Below are 17,385 nucleotides of genomic sequence, written 5' to 3'. Positions count from 1 at the left end.
TATCAGTATGAGCTGTTATAAGCATAGTTCACTTGTAGTGGCTGTATTTGCAAGACAGCACGCTTTGCGGTGGTGTTCGTTCATCCTCCGTTTTTAACGTGAGTAGGCTTAAAGTCACAAAAACAGCACACTTTACCAATCCCTGATCCAGAGTCGCGCTATTTGATCGGAAGGAAAGGACTAGTTTCCATGCCGGCCTTTCCATTTCATACATTATGGGCGATCTGACGGACGAGATGCAGAGTCACCCTGCTAGTACGGATGGAAAGGACTAGTTTCCATGCCGGACCTTTCTATTTTGTTTTTGTTTTGTTTATTTGGTACGGTAATTTCGACCTATTTCAAACTTCAGTATCACAGTTGAATTTTATTATAGGACTATAATCGGTGACAGGTAATAAGGTCAATGGAAATAAGGTCAATTGACTTTATTTCGCACCAAAAGCGAAACAAAGTCAACAAAAATTTGGAAATAAAGTCATTGACGCTATTTCCTCCTTCAAATGGAAATAGCGTCAACAATGCTTAAAGTATGTCGATTCATAGAAAAAAATGTTGTTCTTACAATAAACATTGCCCCGTATGTGTTGTTTTTTAATAGATGAAAAAGGTTTTTGCCAAATCCTCAGTGTTGTGATATTAATCCACACACAATCATGAACTACCACCAATTGATTTTATTAGAAAAATTTAAATTACGAATATCTAAAAACACGATGAGAAAAACTAAACGCCTGCGCACAGCTGGAATGATAAATATTTGAAGAAAGAGTGTAGAAATGATCCATAACTTGCAAAACATGTTTCGTTTCCACAAAAATAAAGCGAACACTATTATTTTTACTTTATTTATTTATTATTGTAATACAAACACAAAAACCATGAGTTATATTTCGAGTGTTTGATACTTAATTAGTATATAACATTAAACCAAATGGAAAAATTTTTAAATGACCTATTGATAGGAACGTTATTTTATACGCAAATACATTAAAGACTTACATAACTAGGGCGTAATAATAATAAATATAAAAAATTAAGAATTACAAAGCCTGGGAAAGGAAATATTTAATAGGGACAAATGACTGAATTGATAAAAAGGAAAAAGTAGTGAAAAATCAGAGATGAATAAAGGAGTAACTGACAGATGATATATGTACACACTTAAGTAATCATTCTGTAAAAATCGCATTAGTTCCCTACTGAAGTGCAATGTGCTTTTTACGCCCCTGATCTCCAAAGGTAAAGTATTCCGTAGACGGACTGCATACACAAAAAACTGGCGCTCAGATACTTTGGAATTAAAGGTCGTATAAAGCAATTGCGAAGAACGCGCTGATCGAGTTGCTTGAAATCGTTCATAGAGGTAAGAAGGATTCTGGTTTACCAATATTTTATGTAGTTGTATTAGAACCTTGAGTTTCAAATAGTTATTAAAGGAAATTGAATATATTCTTATAGCATGTTCGGAGATGTGATATCTGCGCTTAATACCAAAAATATATCGGGCAATATTATTAAATAAGACATTGAACTTTCTGTTGGACGTAGTATCGCAATTAGCATACAGTTCGCAACCATAAAGCATGGTTGGAAGCAAGTATGTCTTGGCTAGGAGCAGTCTGATTTTAATAGGTGTAAAGTACTGGGTAATCCATAAGGAGCACAACATTCCTTACACTTTGCCTATTACTGTTAAAATGTGGTTCTTCCATGTTAATGTTCTGTTGAAAGTCACGCCCAGGTTTTTGGCAGCATCAACGAAATTTAACTTACAAATATAAAAATGTGAAATATCGAGGGCTTAAATTCATTAATACCATCTATCTGCAATTTGCACAAAAACTAATTTGTGATTTTAGAAACCATCTGGGACTTATTACCTGTCGTTATATAAGGTAGCATTAATATCACTGATGACAGCTAAAGCTTAGTTGGATTTTTATATCAGAATCTCATCTTTGTGAAAAGTGTGCAGATAGAGGGATTTTACTGAATATAAGCCCTCGATGTTTAAAATATATACAAATTTTATTTCAACGTATACAAAAAATAAATCTACCTGCGTTACAGCATGGCGGGAGACGGCCCCGGGGGGGCCGCGGCGTAGCGTGACGTGGTGTGCGCGCCGGTCGCGCGGGGCGCGAGCGCGAGCGCGGCGCGCGTTGTGGCGCGCTGACGCAGGCCGCCGCGAAACTAAACAAATTTAATGTTTGAAAGAGAAATAATGTCAATGGATTTTATTTCGTTTTAAAATGGTGCGAAATAAAGTCAATTGACCTTATTTCCGTTGATCTTATTACCTGTCACCCTATAATTTACTCAATGCGCATAATATTTTACATTTATATACATATTTATCTAATTGGTAGTGTTTACAGGAACCAACTACCCAGCAAGAACAGTGACGGTCACTTTCCTACTGACGTGACCGTCACGCGTGCCCTCTAAGTTCGGCACATTTTGCTATCACATTCTTAATAGTGAATCAAAAATGCTCCCAGAAGTTTTGTGTACGTGTGATTTTTAAACCAAATAATTTGCCTGCATGCTCATATTTGAAAAGATTAGCGTGACTATTGACTCATATGTGAAAGATAGCTCGAACAAAAAAACAATAGATGGCGCTCCAATCAAAAATTATTACAGGTGTGTTAGTAACACCATAAAATTTGCGTTTGTGTTGGAGTTTCGGTCACGCTGGTTTTGCTGGGTAATAGCTTTTTAAACTTACAATCGCTGGTACATTCGTTTATTCTACGCCTTTTTTAAAATTCAGACCTTACCATAGGTAGGCGAAAATTATTTTTTGTTTCAAGTTTGATACTTATGATACTCATTATTGTATCTCAATCGCTCATTTAAGTAGGATGGTAAGTTTCCTAATTTAACATTATGAGTAAATTTCAAAGTATAGTGTTCCTCTACTATAGTAGATTTTGCGATATTCTCCCGAATTTCTACTGTACTTTATACAAAATATTTGTTCAGTTCACTGGCAATTTCGTATTCATCTTCCATGTTAATATTATTTATGACAATTTTTTTAATGCTTGTTTTATCATTACTCATTTTAACCGATTTTTTTAAAAATTTCCACAATAGTTATCTTTTTTTAGCTTTATCCTCTTTTTATATTATCGCTTTAAATTCTTATATTCACTCCACTCACTAGCTCTCTTTGCAGTCTCTTTAGTATTTAGCGAACTCTTTAGTATTTTAATTTATTAAGATCGGTTACTTCACGATCGTACCATCTATTTATTAGTTTTATTCGCACTCTTTTATCGTATGTTAATTTACTCATTCCTCCATGTAAATGTTATTTATTAATTGGACCTTCTGTCCAACATCACTATTATTCATTTCCAGGTTATATGTCCTGAGTATATTTATAAGATTTTCCTTGCTATAATTTTCCCAATATTTATGGTTTTCATATATCCTCATTTTTGAGTTGGTATTTTAAATAGGATAGTTTCGTGATCGGAGATTTTATGATGTTCTAGGCTTTGTATTTTGATTTCATTCTTATTAGAGTATAGTGAGTCGATCATTGTTTGCGTCGTTTCAGTTATTCTAGTATTAAAATTAACCCGCTAAAACATTGAACAGGATACGAACACATCTGCAATTTGGTATGAGTATGTTGATCGCATGTTGATATTAATATTAAAGTCACCAATAATTAATTTATACCTCATTTGTTAGGAGTGATACAGAACACCAAGCTGCTAACTATATCGACTAAAAGAATTGTAACTCACATGGTTAAGCCGATAATTTCTATTTCCGAATCAGTAACGTCCTCTGTGATATGGGTTTCAGCACAGAGGACAATGTTTGGCACCTAAATTTTAATCATTATTTCTACTTCTTCTTTGTTTGCGGTTAAGCTATTTGAGTTAATGTATATACACTTTATTTCGTTTTTGGCTTTGTTTTAAATCCATCTTTGGTTTCGGGGTATCTTCTTAACACTACCGTATCACTTAGTTACTAAAACCCGATTTTTTTTCGTTTTCCTTTTCCTTTTTACAGCGTCAATTTCAAGGCCAATTTATACAAGGTGTTGACAGAACAAAAACAAAAATTATAACCACAAATTATACGCACTTTGACAATCAGTACAAAGCAAAATTACAACAAACACATAATTTTGACAGAAGTTACAAATGCGCCGTGAAATCAGCGGATCCAATAACACCACCTTGTATAGATTCGCCTTGGTAAATTTTGTTCTGATAAACTGGACATTCGGACTTATTGTTGAATGATTAGTATCGAGATCAGGTTTAAGCCTATTGTTTGCTCTACTACAGTTAATACATTTCCGCAATACGTCTTTATTGCATTGCTTCTCAGAATGGCTTTCATGACACTTATAACATTTTTGTTCATTGTTACACTCTGCTGTTTTATGATTGAATCCACTACACTTCCAACATCTGACTATTTTAAAATTTTCATAAACTTTACATCGCTCCCACGCTATATTTATTGCTCCTTCTTTGATTATTCTTGGATAGAATTCGATGTTTCTATAATAACATTATACATTTTTGTTTTCCCTATTACTTTTTCATACTGTGTTATTATTTTCAATGGACATTCTTCAAGAATATCGTTTTGCTTTTTGATTTTCTCAATCATCTACTAAATCTTGGCTTAAGTGACACTGGTATTTTAACTTCATTTTCGGGTCCAGTGTTGTTTTCAATAGCACTTTCTATTTTGTTACATTCATTGTCGTTTTCACTTTCAATTAACACCATTCCATTATTCCTATGCTCAATATTTGCAATTTTTAAGCCTTTAGAGTCAACTTTTTTGTTCACGTCGTCGGTTTTTTTTACATTTTGTTTTTCTCTCCAATTATTTCTATTTCTTTTACACTGTTTTCGCATGCTTTTTGCGCTTTGATCATTTCCGTTACTCTCTCGCTATACCTTTTCTCTATGGCATCAAGTAGTTGTTTCATTTCATTTTCGTGGTACTTAATTGCAGGGTTCGTATTTGCACACACATGCGCAGCACATCCTAACATTTTGCGCTCACACACGTGTGCTGTGCAAATAAAAAATTAAAAACTTGTTCACATCACATGTGTGTGCCGTTTGGTAAAAAGCACGGGCACATGTGTGTACTTTATTTTTTTTAATATAAAGCACCCTGCGTAGAGAAACTTATACACTTCGAATTCTAACTCAAATCTTAAAATAATTTTTTAATGTTTTCTATCATATAAAAAAAACAACATCTCACCTTTTATTGAATTGTCTTTCAAAAAATAACGTTTAATAAACAAACTCTTTTAAGAATATATTATGTGCATGTGAGTGGGCTGGAATTTGTACAAAAATCGGCTCACACACATGTGCATGTGCTTAATAACAAACAGCACACACTTTTCTGTGAGTAGAGTTTGTTTTCCACTTATGCACACACATGTGTATGAGCAGTGAGTGCAAGTTGAATGTGTTTCTGGGTGTGTGTGAGCAGAGCATGTGTGTGCAAATACGAACCCTGCTTAATTGTATATAATAATAATAATAATGTATAATAATGTATAGTAAAATTTTCGCTCGTTTGGGTTTTAAACTCGTTGAAATAGTTGTTGCTTTTTGCCACAGTAACGTACATATCTTTCTACGTTAAATCAATGTTTTGGATATAAACTCGCACATAAAACGTATATTTGGACACGTATCAAAAATACCTTCCGAATGAGTACTGATTTAATCTAGCGCATGAAAATGTTTTCCATATACACCTGCGCATTTCACTGCGCACACCTCCATGCGTATCGCGGATTTGCATTTGCTGCACCTTATTGTTCTTGTGCCAATCGAAATACACCAAGGCCGAGGCCGAAAGGAGCCTCATGTAAATTATAAATGCCACACAAAAAACAACAAATGCAAAAATTTTATTTTTAAATAAAATTATTATTGGAAATGAAAAACATTAAGGGTACTCATATATACGCGCAAGTTTCATATTTGGGCAATTGGGCAACTTTGCGCCATGTATTTCATGAGGACAATTTTATATCTTATGCAATTTCTGACATTTAATTATTTGACTATACTTAATTTATAAAGTTGAACAACTGAAACTCAAATTTGAGTAAATATTTAAGTCTTACCGCAATTATTTCGAAAAAGCTTTGAGCACAAACCAAAATGAATGGAAACAAAATAGCTGATTGAGGGTTGCACAGCACACTGCGCAAAGTTGCGCTACAAAATTGCCGTTTTGTGCAAATATCTTTCCATACAAATTTTGACATTTCATTTGCGAGGGTTTAAAATTGCACAGTTTGCCCAGTTTGCGAGAGTTTTGCGCTTTTAAATGAGTACCCTTATTAATTTTATTATTATTCTAATGTACGTAAGATAGATATTAAAGAAAATTGAAAAGATCCCTTTGGCCAAATTTTCAAATTTGGTTTTACGTGAGTTAAAGCCGTTCGTAAAAGTTCTGTTAAATGTTGGTTAGTCAATATGTACGTTCGTTTAAAATCTCCAGTAGAAAATGTCCAACAGCAAAATTCTGGCGAAATGCCATCTGTTCTCTCACAAGAGAAAAATATCGAAAACAGTACGCGAACAGAAAGTATGCAGAAACTTGCAAGTTAGTCGAACAGCTGATGAAAATTTTGTTTACATTCAAAAGTATGCAATTGAAAACGTAAGAAAACAAATTTCGAAGTCTTATCCTGACACAGTTCACCAACTAAACGAATAATTACTTAACTTTTTCCAAGTTTAATTGGTCGAATTTTACTTTTTTAACTTCCAAACCATCAAATTCAATTTAGGGATTTGCATAAGTTCCAACCAGCTGTTTTTGATCAGCTGTTTTCTTGTTGGCGAATTGTTGTTGGGTAAAATTTTTCCAGCAGAAACTAACAGCTTTCCCTCAAAATAAAATATCATTTTGCTCTCTCAATTTCCCCTAATTTGCGAGTGGATATTTTAAATCTGGTACTTATTGCCGGAATTCAAGCAATGGTAAAGCTTTATTTTACATTTCCAGTGCCTTATCTTCTTTTTATTCAAAAAACTCAAGTCTTCTTCGCTTTTCCTTAAAAGGTTTATTTCGGGTATTTTAAATTTATCTTCAATTATATTCCATAAAAAGGGTTTATGAAGTATGCAAACGTATGTGCATTTAAATCATTTCAAATCGGCAAATATTTTTTCAAAATCTGCTTCTAAATCATGTGCAATATTTTTTTAGCCATGAGAGATATTCTTTTTTTGAGATCATGAATAAAAAGACGTAGTTTAGTTTCAAAGCATAAAATATTTTGCGACAAAATATAGAGACAAATTCAAGTTTTGCAAATGTTCTGTCATATCGGTAAAGAACATTAAGTCAGAAAGCCAATTTTCATTATCCAATTGCGGGTAATGTTCCGATCTCAATTTGCGTATGTGTATATAAAAAAAATAAAATAAAAAAAACAACACAATGGAAAAGATGCAGTAATTGTTTTAACTTTTCGGGCAATATTTTAGTCTTATGGTTTGGTTTTCATACCCACAGCGTTAGATACATCAATTTTATGTACAATTTTCCCTGAATGAATAATGTGACATATATTTTATTGTTATTTTTGTTTTAAGTAATCGGTATGGTTTTATTTTTACTAGTATTTTTAATCTCCGTTTTGTACTATACAAGATCTATGATCTTATTGTACTAATGTTTTTTTTCTCTTAATAAATGAAATGAATCCAAATATGAGGTCTCACATTGTGAAAACGGAAGGGTTTATTTTCATGATAACTGCATATGCAAGTGGTTTTTATGTATCGAAAATTTACCTAACTTTACAGCGTGCCAAAAGAACCTTTCTCTCAAAGTTTACACTGCTGGCAAATGTAAATAAGGATTAAAATTTGAAAACTAATTAATACAACTAAAGTATAATCTGTGGAAAATTTACAATAAAATACTTTTTTGGCAAAATCTACCAAGGACCCTTTTATTTCTCAATAAAACCTGGGTAACAGTTATTCGTCGCCACGCTGTATAATCTTTGATTGTTGTACTTGATTATTTTTGTTAATATAGATTACACTGCCCAACAAAATTCTGTGGATTCTTATAAGATTTTTTCCGTAGAATCCGAATCTGACCTTCAAGATATTGGCTTGGCTCTAGTTTTCGATCAAACGCGTTTCGGTCATTTTTGAACCTCAGTAAATCAATAAATTGATGGAATATATCTGTCTGTGTGGGAGGATATGAAAGCTTAAACACTCCTCTTAAATACTGAAAATCGAAAAATTATAGTCCGAACACTGTAAGCGATAGGGAAGAGTTTTAAGAAAAGATCATGATTTGCTTGTGTTTGATGAATGTTCACAAATTTTATGTTGACTCAAATGTTATAGCCGATTCTTTTAGGATTTTTTCCGTAGAATCCGAATATGATATTGAAAGTTTTTAATTGGCTCTAGTTTTCAAGCAATTAAAAGCGGGTTTAAAGGTACCGAAAAACGGCATTTATCGCCATTTTTTCGCGTAACTTATTACATCTAACGTTAAAAAATATTATTATTATTATTTAGAAATTTTCAGCGCCTCATATCCATTTAAAACAATTGATAAAAAACGGGCAAAACGAGATTTTTTTGAAAAAAAAAACCGTACGAGCTTGTATAAAAAACTTTTCCCAATTGCTTACAATGTTCGGACCAAAATATTTTGATTTTCAGTATTAAAGGGCAGTGTTTAAGCTTTCATATCCTCCCACACAGACAGATATATTGCATCAACTTCTTGTTTTACACAGGTTCAAAAATTACCAAAAACGCGTTTTTCGGCACCTTTACACCTAAGTTGGTTGAAAACTAGAGCCAATCCAGTATCTTTAAACCTTCAGAGGGCGCGCTTTGAAAGTTATACGAGGGCGCGCCGCTGCAATTTAGCCGCAATGCGTATGTCAAAGGTTGACTGCCTCTTTTTTATGTCGAAAAAACATTCAAATAAAACATTTGAATAATCATATTGTAAGCATTGATTTTTTAAATTTTCATGCGTCATCATCAATAGTGGTGTTGGTACATTCTACACATTGTGAAATATGCTTGCAATGTTTTCTGCAAACATTTTGTTACAATTAATACAGCAAATTTTTGTCTTATTATTCCTGGTACATATTCCTCTAGCAAATATAATCCTAATTTTCTCCCACTTTTTCTACTACCCTCAATTGCATGACCGCAATGGGCATGCAGAAAAATGAGGTTATGTAAGTGACATAACCCTATATTTATTTTACCATGATGCTCCTCCATGTTGCTTTTCTCATTCAGAAATACTAATGGGTGGATTACAGATGGCAACGGAAATTCAGTTGCATTGCCAGAGGCTGATATGGTATTACAGATGGCAATGGAAAGCTAGGAACTACGTTGCTATATTGTCAACTGCATTTTTATGGTTATCACGGAAGTTAGAATAAAAAGAATACATTTTTTCAACTGTTTCTGCTGCTTATTTTCACTCAAGTCTCAATTTCTGGTAGTTCAAAATTCTATCATCTTAAAATGTATAACACTTAACTGTAGTTATCCATAATGTACAATTTCATTACAATAGCGTTGTCCATCGGTCAACTGCGGTTGCTTTGCAAACTATAATCGACTCATAAGCTTCGAGCAAGTCGAAGATTGAAACACGCATTAAAGCTACATAAACTTTGTATGTAATTACTTTAAAACAGGGACGGTAATAATTTTTTATGAGTAAATAATTTTTATGTGCATCACCCGCGCAATGTATACCTGTCCAACAGCAGCATTGGAGGTTATTATCAAGCTTGCGCCACTGCACATTAGCATAGAACAGGCAGCCAAACGATCTCTAATGAATTTCGCCGAAGAGGGTTGTGGAAGACAAATAGTGGTATCATCTTCAAGTATGGAATCACTCAGGGCCCAACTAAACCTGACCCAATTCCCACGAGATGATGTCTAAAAATCATTGGTTTCGATAGAAAATTCAAAGTAGAATACTAATAAGACAAGTTGGAATGATGTAAAAACAAATAAATACTCCATATGTGCCCCCTTATTTGGTACACAGGCAACTCAAAAACACCCGAAGGCATCTGAGCGGTATTAGTGCACTTTAACGGAACCAGGTCAAAATTGATGCAAAAATTCGATAGGGTTATTTATCGTTTTTTAATTAATTAAACAAAATAGTTGTGCAGATTTTCTACACCGGAATATTGCAATTAAATATACAATTTCGCGAAAATGTTCATTTTTACATCACAAATGTGCAATAAGTAATTAATACGTGTTAATTTGTTTTCATTTATTCCATTAATTTGCGTGAAATTCACCAAAACAAAGTGCGAAGAATGCCAGTATTATTTTGCAAATAACTCCTTAATTAATTAAAAAAGTTTATTTCCGTTCTCGGTTTATTATTATTGGGGTTAAAATGTGTCGATTGACACCCCTCTGGAATTTTTTCATCAATTTTGGCCTGCTTCCGCTAAAGTGCACTTTTACCATCTTCCTACCATATCGTGATGAAAAATATTAAAAATAAAAGCGACAGCCAGGTCCCACTCAGAGCCAAAGAAATCATCCGCAATTGTTCTTGAATGCGTCGAGAGGCTGAACGCCTTAGCGGCTATCATTAAGGTTTTTCTCCTCTTAGTGCCAGGTCATAAGTGCATAATGAGGAGGCACACGCTTGCCAGGAAGGCGGCAGCACCAACGCCAATAGGCTCCCTAGACTTTAGTTCTTTTGAGTGAACCGTTCAGTTGTAGTTCGTTCACCTTAGTGAACTAGTTCTTTAGTTCATTTAGTTCAATTGACGAATACATTTACATATCGCCCCTTTGTAGAAGATCGACCTATCTCGGCAGCCAGTTTGAAAACGCGTACCTCAACATATCTATATATGGGGTGTTCGGTGTTCCATACTAAAACGGACGGCGTTCACACTTCGGCTGCATTTCTTTATTCATTCTGAACGTTTGGAATAAACTTTTTTGTTTATTTATTCTTTAGAACGTTCCTGATGATATGTTGACGTATATTTCAAACGCATTCTGTTTATTCCGGCTGTGAAATGGGATTATCCGGAATGTATAAAGAAACGCAGCCTTCATGTGTTTGATTTGTTTCAAATTTTTAGGGTTGATGCATAAACATAAATAATAAATAAATATGAAATTTGAGGGAAGAGGAAAGAGAAGGAAAGAGTGAGGCAACAGGCTGTGAGGTATAAAAAATGTCAAAATTCCTTGGACACACACACGAAATAATTGCAATTTTTTCTTGACCGTTTTCTTAAGCGCTGGATACTAAGCTTTAAGTTTAATTGTGGATTGCTGTTTAAATTCCATTTAGCGTCGTTGGGTTTCAGATCAACTTAAATATGCCAATCAATTGGCTACACTGCTGCTTGTTCCTTGAAATTGTTGTTGAATTTGCTTGTTTACATTTTGGGCTGAACAGCTGATTGTTTTTTGGTGGGATTAGGTGGGGTTGATTAAACAACCTACCAATCAATCTTGGTGGTTTGGTACAATCCCAGGGTTGTATATATAAAAATGAATAGTGAAAGTTAATCAACAATTTCTACTTAAGTAGGCCATCTGAAATTGGGCCTTAGCCTTTATGTATGTTAATTATAGACTATTATTTTCCGTTCACTTTTACCATCCCATGGCATACAAACTGTGCCATTTTTGGCCGTATTTTACTTCAAAAGGCTCTTAATTTTTCAATTTACCACATTTGAAAAATAATATTTCAATTCATTATTGTGAAATCCTTTCCGTGTACTTCTTTTTGTCAACTAAAATTTTCCAATTTTTATAGTGTATACACCTTTGCATTAGACTTTTGTTTTAGGAATGTGTTTGTAATTTTAATGCTAAATGAGAAGAACTAAAAAGAATGACCGCTCTTTTGGCACTTTTATTTTTCTATTTGGCATATTTTGGCACTGTTTTATCCTCAATATGGCACAGTACAGTGCCTATGTATGTACACTTTTAAGATGCATGCATATGAATTATGCATGGCTTTTATTGTATCCCTGTATTTCCATAACTCCCTGTGTGAGGAAACCAAATAATGTAATTCTTAACAGAAGTGCTTAAAACTTAACAGTTTGGCGATTTAAACACTGTTGAAGTTGATTTCCTTACTAGCAAAATCATTGCTACGTGTCCCTATTCAATTAAACTTTGTATATTTATTAATTCCTGCAAAATTGGACCTTTAAATATTGATATTAACACATTTTACATATTTTTCTATGCGTTTTGGCATTCCTACCTCGCAATTACACCAAGATGACGTCACGCAAAAATTACGCCCCTCTTATGCGCGCAATCCTGTATTCCATCATTCTTGGGTTTTTGGCGTATGCATGTTCCTTGGTTATAAAACTATTTAAAACCGATAAGAAAATGCTTTACTTTGGACACAGCTATAACTTTTAATACAACCTTTAAATATAAAGTGAGATTTAAAATTAAAGTTTACATAAGAAAACGGTCCTAAATCGTTAAATTATTTAGTCTTCCAATAGAAGTCCGGTTTACAGGATTTAGTCAGAACTTACAGGAAGTCGTTCCTATAGACATAAAACCTGTAAGTGGGAACACTTTTGAGAGAGTAACTAAGCAACTTTTCCTAGTCAGGAGTTACAGGAAGTTGTCCGGAGTTTTTGCCTGTAAGTTCAGGAAAACTTTCAAACGATGGGCAGGGTTGCATTTGTAAACAAAAACAGAACGCGGTGAAAGCAAATAATGGTACCAAACAAACCGACTGGCGTTTTTACAGGAAATAGTACTTTTTGCGTCCCGTACACTTCTACATCTGTTCAGAGTGTAAAATTGAACTTTGACAGTTCCACAGGCTTTAGTCGGAAATTCAAAGGAACAGACTAACCGCCCTATTCCCACACCACTAACAAAACTCAGCGGCTGACTATTGCCTTTACTACTGCGCCTAATACTATGCCGCAAATTTATTTTAAGCTGTCGTATGACAATTGTCAGTTTTATTGTTATGACCTACTGAGTAAGTGACAACGGCGAAACAATGTTTATATTGTGTTTTAGGCGCAGTAATTGTGACAATAGTTATATGATGAATTTTGTCAGTGTTGTGGGAATAGGGCGGTAATTGTTCACATGGAAAATATGTTATAACCTATATTTTGTGGTTTTGATTTGTGCTTGTTTTTGGGTTTATGTGGATTTGACTGAGTACGGGATTGCGAGCATTGTTGGTGCTGGCTTAAATTATAGAGTATCCACAAAGGATTGATAAATATATCTAATAAAGACTTCACATATTTATAATTTCACCATGGGGTAATGATCGATATAATCCTGATAGAGATCTGGCTCAATTTATGATCCGCTGTTTGTTTTGCTTCACTGAATATTGTGAACGTTGTATAGTATGTGTTGTTTGCTATTATTAATGCATATAATTATATTGTTATCTATTTTACAGATAAAATATATGGAGGAAAAGGAGAAAAGTTGTATGTGAATGGCCCTCGAGGGCTCCAGTAATCGACAAAATTCTGCGTATACAGACTGCGTTTAAGTATACGTTCTGCGTTCTTGACTAATTTCAGCTTTACACGTATTTTATTTAGACAGGCTGCACGCGGCACTCCGCAAGCCCTTTGTGTTTACAGCTTACAGCCTTTATGCCTATAACTCAATTTTCAATTTTTGTTGTGCGCCACATTTCGATTTGGCTTTCGCTCAATGAAATCATATGCAAACGCACGCAAGCCAATTTCGGGTGACGCAACAAAACAAATTCGACGCCTTACGTACCAAAACGCAGCCCGCGAACATTAAGTTAGCCCGTTAGTAAACTCTTCACCACGAGGAAAAATAAGACTCCGATAGTACTATTATTATTACCTTCACCACAATAACAATGTTACGGCTTAATGTGACAATAATGTTCGATGTTATGATGTCCGGAGATATACCGAGGAAATCTTTCGAATCGTTGATTCTTGATAAATTGAAATACGATAGGAACTTCGTCATCCTTTGTTGATTTTTTAAGTGTTTTTAAAGAGGAATCAACACGTTATGAAGTGGAAAAATATCGATCGATAGTATCGATGGTTTGCGGTTCCAAAAAATATCATCGATGATTTAAAACTATTGGGCCGTGCACAGGGTCAGTAATTACCACGAAATTTGGAACGCAATCCATTTTGATAGATTGATGGATCGCGCACGAATGCTACAAGTTCAATATTTATCGCGTCAGTATTTGCATATTTTTTGTGCTGAACGCTTATTATGACGCAAGAAAATATTTTTATTTTGTACGTATAATTTACAGATAATGCATTCCACAATTATTTTAAAGTTTCCAATGTTAATTAAAATTTTTTTAATTTGTTTTGAAAGGCTTTAAGCACCGAGAGTGAAGGCAGAGCGAATAAAATAAGAGATGTGCTGACGAAATGCATAGATCGCGTTTTGAAAGTGCTACACGTTCAATATTTATTGACGGTATTCCGATCCGCGATTCAGATTTCAAAATTTTTAGAAATTTTGAGACATGGATAACGATCCATGAACCAATTAGAACAGCTCGGACCGGTTGAGAAGCGGCCATTTGTAATAGCAATTGAGAAAAAATTGTGTGACGTTCGTAACTTTGAAGTTAGCTATTACTGGTTTGCTTATTTTTTATGTGTATTTTGTCGGTGGTTTATTTCAGTGATTTTTAAGCGATTTTCAATAAATTTTTTTTGCAAATGAAATTAAAATTAAGTGCGCGGTGATTGGTTGCAAAAACACGTACAAAAATAATAAAATGGTTAGCACAAACATGTTCTACAAAATTGTTTGCATTTTTTTCTTTATGCTACTTCTTCATATTCTCTGTTTCCTTTTCAAAGAAAATAACATGTCGTCAACCAGAAGAATCCTTTTTTCTTTTGCTTCATCTTGTCAGATCTTGTGTAGGTGGATTATGATCACGATCCATCATACTGTATGCTACAGCGTCAATAAATATCGCGATACTTGGATCACGTCAATAAATACTGACCGTGTGACACGGCCCATCGGCGGATATTCAGAGCAGCGTTGCCGTTTTGTGGGTAATTCCCCAAATTAGGCGAAACTATAAGGGTATTCATCATACCTTATAAATGCATTGTAAACCGTATCAACTTATAATTGTGTAAACCTTATAAATGAACTGTCAAAATTTGTACGGAAACACGTTTACACATTACTGATAAATTTATCCAGCGATTTCACTGAATAAACTTGATAAACTCAAGCCAATGCAACTCTGTCGCAACTTTCGCTATGTTTTCTTCGACAATAATCGGGATCCGCATACAAATTTTGCACGCAAATTCAACAACAACGATATGATCCTGATAGAAGAGATCTGGTTCAACTATTATCCCGGCTGTTTGTTTTGTTTCACTGATAATTTGGCCGCAATGTTTTGGTTGCCGTGACAAATGAATTCATACACAAACAGACATTCTGCCATTGTTTCTTCTAACTTGGTACAAATTAATCGCCTTTATGTTATATGTATATTTATTTAAATAGATTATATCTCGTAAATATAATTGTTTCCAATTTAGTGAGGTAGTTTCTATAGTTTCTTTATACCCGTGCTAGTAGTATAAAGTAAGTGATACTGAGCTCTATAACCAAAGAAAACAAAACTATTGTCGCAAGTGTAAACGAAAAGAGAGTGTGGGTCGTTCATGTAACAGAGTGCATAAACTTATAAGATTATCTCCTTGATAAAGTTATCGGTTTAGATGAATACCACTTATATTTTTTGTGGGTAATGATTTGAGAACAATAAGTTGTGGAGAAATTTGTGGATTTGCTCGCCATAAATGCAGAATACCTACAATTCTCAAACTAAAAAAATTCATATGTGGATCGATGGACACAACAACTATAACAAGTATTGATATACATATTTAAACAAATACCTCTTATAGTTTTCACAAAAATGTAATTAATGTAGAATAGAACTCCTTTGTCTTAAATCACCTTATTAATATCATGTTCTGACCGACATCGAAAACATGTTTTCGTAGCTAAAACTGGTTTTCGACATAAAACTTGTGTTTTCGTCCATGTAAAATCTGTCAACCGAAAACCAGTTTTTCCTGAAAACTACTTGAAAACTCACGTTCCACTCATTCCAATCGGTATCTTCTCTAGTTTTTTTCGATTATTTATCAAAGTGGAAGTCATATTTTATCGTCTCTAATACGCAATTTCGGATTTATTGTTAGTTGGCTGGCAGAAGTAAAATAAGAATGAAAGTAAGATGTTGCTAATGAAAAGAAAATGGGGGGAAAGCATTTTGGTTTTGTTTTTGTGTAGCAGAACTGTAATCAGAGGATGTTAAACTATGTTCACATATCAATATTATCTCAATCGAAGCTCGTTTTTTAATCACCCCGTTTATACTAGGTTCACATATAAGTAGATTATCCTCATTTTCGAGCTTAACACCCTAATCTGTAATTATAACAAGAGATTAGCCATATAAAATTCGTCCCTTGTTAATCTGTAATTATAAAATAATCTCAGATTTAACCGATAACTTTTCGGTGTCCATCCTAGTTTTATCGATTGTTTTTGCGAAAGAGAAGAGAAACGCCAAATGCAAAAGTAAACAAAAATGTACGCTAGCAAGTAAAAGAGGTTTGTAAAGGCATTTTTAATAAAATGTTAAGTTAAAATATATTTATATTGCTTATTATAGCAGAAAAACGTGATCACGGTGGCACAGAGAAGAAACATAACTTTTCCTTGAGATGTGAGAATAACAAGCACAACAAATTTGACGGCTAATAATCTGAGATTTGCCTGTGTAAACGGGGTGATTAAAAAACGAGCTTTGATTGAGATAATATTGATATGTGAACATAGTTTAACACAGGCAAATATCAGATTATCAGCCGTCAAATTTGTTGTGCTTGTTATTCTCACATCTCAAGGAAAAGTTATGTTTCTTCTCTGTGCCACCGTTATCACGTTTTTCTGCTATAATAAGCAATATAAATATATTTTAACTTAACATTTTATTAAAAATACCTTTACAAACCTCTTTTACTTGCTAGCGTACGTTTTTGTTTACTTTTACATTTGGCATTTCTCTTCTCTTTCGCAAAAACAATCGATAAAACTAGGATGGACACCGAAAAGTTATCGGTTAAATCTGAGATTATTTTATAATTACAGATTAACAAGGGACAAATTTTATATGGCTAATCTCTTGTTATAATTACAGATTATACTATGTCTCCATTGAGAGATTAATCCATTAAGATTTAATAAATCCAGTTGC

General features: G+C 33.8%; 1 protein-coding gene across 2 annotated transcripts in view; it reads right to left on the bottom strand.

The window, feature by feature from the left end:
• Positions 1-14,310, bottom strand: part of LOC118749206 — a 28,305-nt gene extending 13,995 nt beyond the window's left edge. For both annotated transcript variants that reach the window (XM_036483988.1, XM_036483989.1), the window contains exon 1: positions 13,944-14,310. In XM_036483988.1, coding sequence (XP_036339881.1) covers positions 13,944-14,075 — 132 coding nt within the window. In that variant the 5' untranslated portion in view covers positions 14,076-14,310. The remainder of the gene's footprint in view (positions 1-13,943) is intronic.
• Positions 14,311-17,385: the final 3,075 nt, after the last annotated feature.

The sequence above is a fragment of the Rhagoletis pomonella genome, unplaced genomic scaffold, assembly GCF_013731165.1.
Source record: "Rhagoletis pomonella isolate Grant_MI unplaced genomic scaffold, Rhpom_1.0 Rhpom_scaffold_00014, whole genome shotgun sequence".
NCBI classification, from domain to species: Eukaryota; Metazoa; Arthropoda; class Insecta; order Diptera; family Tephritidae; genus Rhagoletis; species Rhagoletis pomonella.
The sequence above is the reverse complement of the archived record's forward strand: the minus strand, read 5'-3'. Positions and strand labels throughout refer to the sequence as shown.